The sequence below is a fragment of the Nestor notabilis genome, unplaced genomic scaffold, assembly GCF_000696875.1.
Source record: "Nestor notabilis isolate BGI_N333 unplaced genomic scaffold, ASM69687v1 scaffold22519, whole genome shotgun sequence".
Taxonomy (NCBI): domain Eukaryota; kingdom Metazoa; phylum Chordata; class Aves; order Psittaciformes; family Psittacidae; genus Nestor; species Nestor notabilis.
The window spans coordinates 28-4,105 of NW_009944427.1; the positions used below are offsets into that span (position 1 = coordinate 28).

Sequence of the window (4,078 nt, forward strand, 5' to 3'; positions counted from 1 at the left end):
CACAGGGAGCATTCAGCTGTTAAAGGCACAGGAACACTCTGCTCTGGTGTTGCCGGAGGGCAGGTGGCTGGGAGGAATAGCCTGTGTGGTGGGGTTCTAGCTGTCAACCTCAGTAGCCTTCAGGTGTGACCTGCTTGGCTGACCAGGTCTGACCTGGTGTTGTCCCAGGCCTTTGCCCTGGGTACCCTCTGCTCTGACACATTTTCACATTAGGTCTTTGTGAGGGGTAGGCAATACAGAGCAATGGGGTGGCACATACGTGATAGTCTTTCCCTCCCCACTGGTTTTATCCCTGTCCTTTCTTTGCTGCTCCCTCTTAACCAGCATCCTCTGGTCTGCATTCCATGCAGGATTAAAGGAGATCAAGCCACCCTCTGCTCTGCAAGTCACTAGCAATGGAACAGATGAAGGGGTCAGCCATGCTTCTGCTGGAGCTGCTAATTCTTGGAGGCCTGAGAGCAGGGAAGGGCTCTGCTGTCCTGGGCACCCTGGATCTACAAATAGATGAGGAGCAGCCAGCTGGTACCATCATTGGGGACATCAGTGCTGGCCTGCCCCCGGGAACTAGTGCCTACATGTATTTCATCTCCGCACAGGAGGGCAGTGGCGTCACCACTGATTTGGGGATAGATGAGAACACCGGTATCATCAAAACAGCTCGTGTCTTAGACCGAGAGACTCGAGACCACTACAGCTTCATTGCTGTTACCCCAGAGGGCATCACAGTAGAAGTTAACATCCAAGTGAATGACATCAATGACCATGCTCCAGCCTTTCCCAAACAACACAGCACCTTCCAGATCCCAGAGCACACACCCATTGGCAGTAGATTTCCCTTGGACCCAGCCTTTGATGCTGACAGTGGCCTACTCAATACACAGGGCTATGTGATTAAGGGAGACAATGTGGGGCAGGCCTTCCGCCTGGAGACACGTCGAGGACCCAACGGGGTCCTGTATTTGGACCTGGTGGTCAGCAACATCTTGGATCGGGAGAACTGTTCATCATACTCACTGCTGTTGGAAGCCTATGATGGTGGCTCTCCTCCCCGGAGCACCCAGATGACACTGGATGTGTCCATCCAGGACATCAATGACAATGCTCCTAGCTTTAACCAGAGTCGCTATCACACTCTCATCTCAGAGAATTTGAAACCTGGCAGCAGCATCCTGCAGGTCTTTGCCTCTGATGCAGATGAAGGTGACAATGGGGATGTGATTTATGAGATCAACCGTCGGCAGAGTGATCCTGACCAGTACTTCACCATTGACTCCCGAACTGGAGTCATCAAGCTCAACAAGGGTCTGGACTACGAAGTAAGGAAGGTGCATGAGCTGGTGGTACAGGCAAGGGATAAAGCTGTCCATCCTGAGGTCACCACAGCCTTTGTCACTATTCATGTGCGTGACTACAATGACAACCAGCCCACCATGACTATCATCTTCCTGAGTGAGGATGGCTCCCCACAGATCTCCGAGGGAGCCCAGCCCGGACAGTATGTGGCACGCATCTCTGTTTCCGACCCAGACTATGGCGAGTACTCCAATGTCAATGTCACACTGGAGGGAGGGGATGGCAAGTTTGCTCTCACTACCAAGGACAACATCATCTACCTGATCTGTGTGGACCAGCTTCTGGATCGGGAAGAAAGAGACTCCTACGATTTGCGGGTGACAGCTACTGACTCAGGAACTCCCCCTCTGCGGGCAGAATCAGCCTTTGTGCTGCAAGTGATGGATATCAATGACAACCCTCCGCTCTTCGACCAGCAGGAGTACAAACAGAGCATTCCTGAGGTCGTGTACCCGGGCAGCTTTGTGCTGCAGGTGACAGCTCGTGACAAGGACCAGGGTCCCAACGGGGAGGTGCAGTACAGTATTTTGCATGGCCAGGACGTCCACTCCAGCTGGTTTGCCATTGACCCTGCCACAGGGATCATCACCACTGCTGCCCCACTGGATTACGAGAAGGATCCTCAGCCTCAGCTGACAGTGCTGGCTACAGACAGGGGAACCCCTGCCCTCTCCTCTTCAGCTGTGGTGCATGTGGCCCTGCAGGATGTCAACGACAATGAGCCAGTGTTCAGGAGTAACTTCTACAACATGTCCCTGAAGGAGAACACCCCTGTTGGGACCTGCTTCTTACAGGTAGGTGCAGCTGTCAGGAGCTAAGCTTAAGGAGAGCACTGCCAGGGCTGTGACAGGCTTGGGATGGGGGACGGGGACCTGCCACTGAAGGCTGTTTGATGGAGTTGTCATGGCTTTGATGGGCAACAGTTGCATTGGGAATTCTGGAACAGAGATCCCTGTGCTCAGTGTGCTCAGGAATGGGGCAGAGCGCTGTTATACCCCTTCTGCGTGCGAGTACTGGGCGGCATCACTGATGCTCTGGGCACACCTCAAGGATGTCCTTTGTCCAAAGCATAGGGGTGACCTCAGCTAAGGCTGGGGCCCACTGTGCTAGACCTGGCTTGCACAAGTAAGGAGCTGCCTTGCAGGCCAGGCCACTCAAAATGATGCTCAGGAATATAGGCAAGACCTCTGGGAAGCTGCTGACTTCTCTGTCCACCCTGGTGAGGTCGTCAGCCCAGGTTCATCAGCGTTTGTAAGTAAGGCTGGTTGTGAACATTAGCATTGATTTTGCATGGCTGGTACTGTTACATTATGTTAGAAACAAGACCTGAGGGGTAGAATCCTATAATGGTTTGGGTTGGAAAGGACCTTAAAGCTCTTCCAGCTCCAACCCCTGCCACGTGCATGGACCCCTTCCACTAGAGCAGGTTGCTCCAAGCCCCGGTGTCCAACCTGGCCTTGAACACTGCCAGGGATGGGGCAGCCACAGCTTCTCTGGGCACCCTGTGCCAGTGCCTCAGCACCCTCACAGGGAAGAGCTTCTGCCTTATATCCAACCTGAACTTCCCCTGTTTAAGGATCCAAGGTGAGGCATGTGCTGTACCAGCTTTGTGGTCTGAAGTGAGGCCTGGAGAGGTCCTGCCTCTCTGCAGGTTCTGCGGCCCCCAAGCTGTGCCAGTGATGACATTTGTATTTGTCTCTGGTCTGTTCCCTACATTTGCCGTTTCAATGGCAGCTCGGGCCCCAGAGTGGAGGCTGCTGGAGGCAAGGATGCGCAGCCCAGGCAACCCCAGGCTGCCTGGTGGGACAGGCACCGGAGAGGTTTGGGCACTTCTGTGCTGAGGTTGTGGGGTGCTGGGGTGTCTGGCTGGGGCTGTGAGGAGCTCTGGGACGCAGTGGTGAGCAGTGCCTAATGGGGCCAGAAGGAGGATGTGTAGGGGAGCAGGAGTTCCTGAGACCAAGCAAGAGCACGTCCTGCAGCCTGGCCAGGGAGATGGGCCTGGAGGAGGAAGGGGAGCTGGTGAAACAAACCAGTCTGTGGGTGTGCTGTGGGTGTATTGCTGGGGCATGGTGGGCTGGTGAGTGTGGGGCATGTAGGGTGTGTCAATGGAGGGGACTGATGGTATGGTATGGTAGTGCTAGAGAGGGGCTTGTGGGATGGGTGAGTGCAGGGCACAGGATAGGAGTGTGGGGGAAGAAGGAATTGGGTGGGAGCAAAGGCCAGAAGAGAGAGGGGATATGGGGAAGGGGCAAGTGTAGGATGGGGCAGATCTGCAGGGTACAGGATGGGTCAGGGTGGGATTGGGGGGGAAGTCTGGGCAGAAACAGTGGGTGAGAGATGAGGAGGAAGATTTGGGTGGGAGACAATGTGGGTTTGGCCTGTGTAGGGCACCAGTCCACACTGAGGTGGGTGGGGATGGAGACAGGGACAGGGCTGGGGACAGAGATGCGGAAGGGGTCAGGGGTGGGTTCAGTGGAGGAGCAGTGTGTCCCTGGGTGAGCATGGGGGCCCCAGGCGTGTGCAGGGATGTGTCGGCTGCGGCAGCCCCTGAAGGGAGGCCTCCCTCTCTCTCCTTCTCCATGCCTTCCTGCTCAGTGCCGCTTGCCGGGTGGGAAGTTGTTCTGGAAATGCAATTGGAGATGGCGGCTGGGCTCCTGCCTGGAGCATGGGGACAGGCGGGAGGCAGAGCGGGGCCTGCGGAGGAGCCGGGGCGGTGCGGGGCCGC

General features: G+C 55.9%; 1 protein-coding gene across 1 annotated transcript; it reads left to right on the forward strand.

Annotated features, from left to right (window-relative positions):
* Positions 1–395: 395 nt before the first annotated feature.
* On the forward strand, positions 396–2,147 carry LOC104411879 (protocadherin-16-like; the record flags this gene model as incomplete). Its single annotated transcript, XM_010022418.1, has 1 exon — positions 396–2,147. A coding segment is annotated over exon 1 (1,752 nt), but the record flags the coding sequence as incomplete, so codon positions are not given.
* Positions 2,148–4,078: the final 1,931 nt, after the last annotated feature.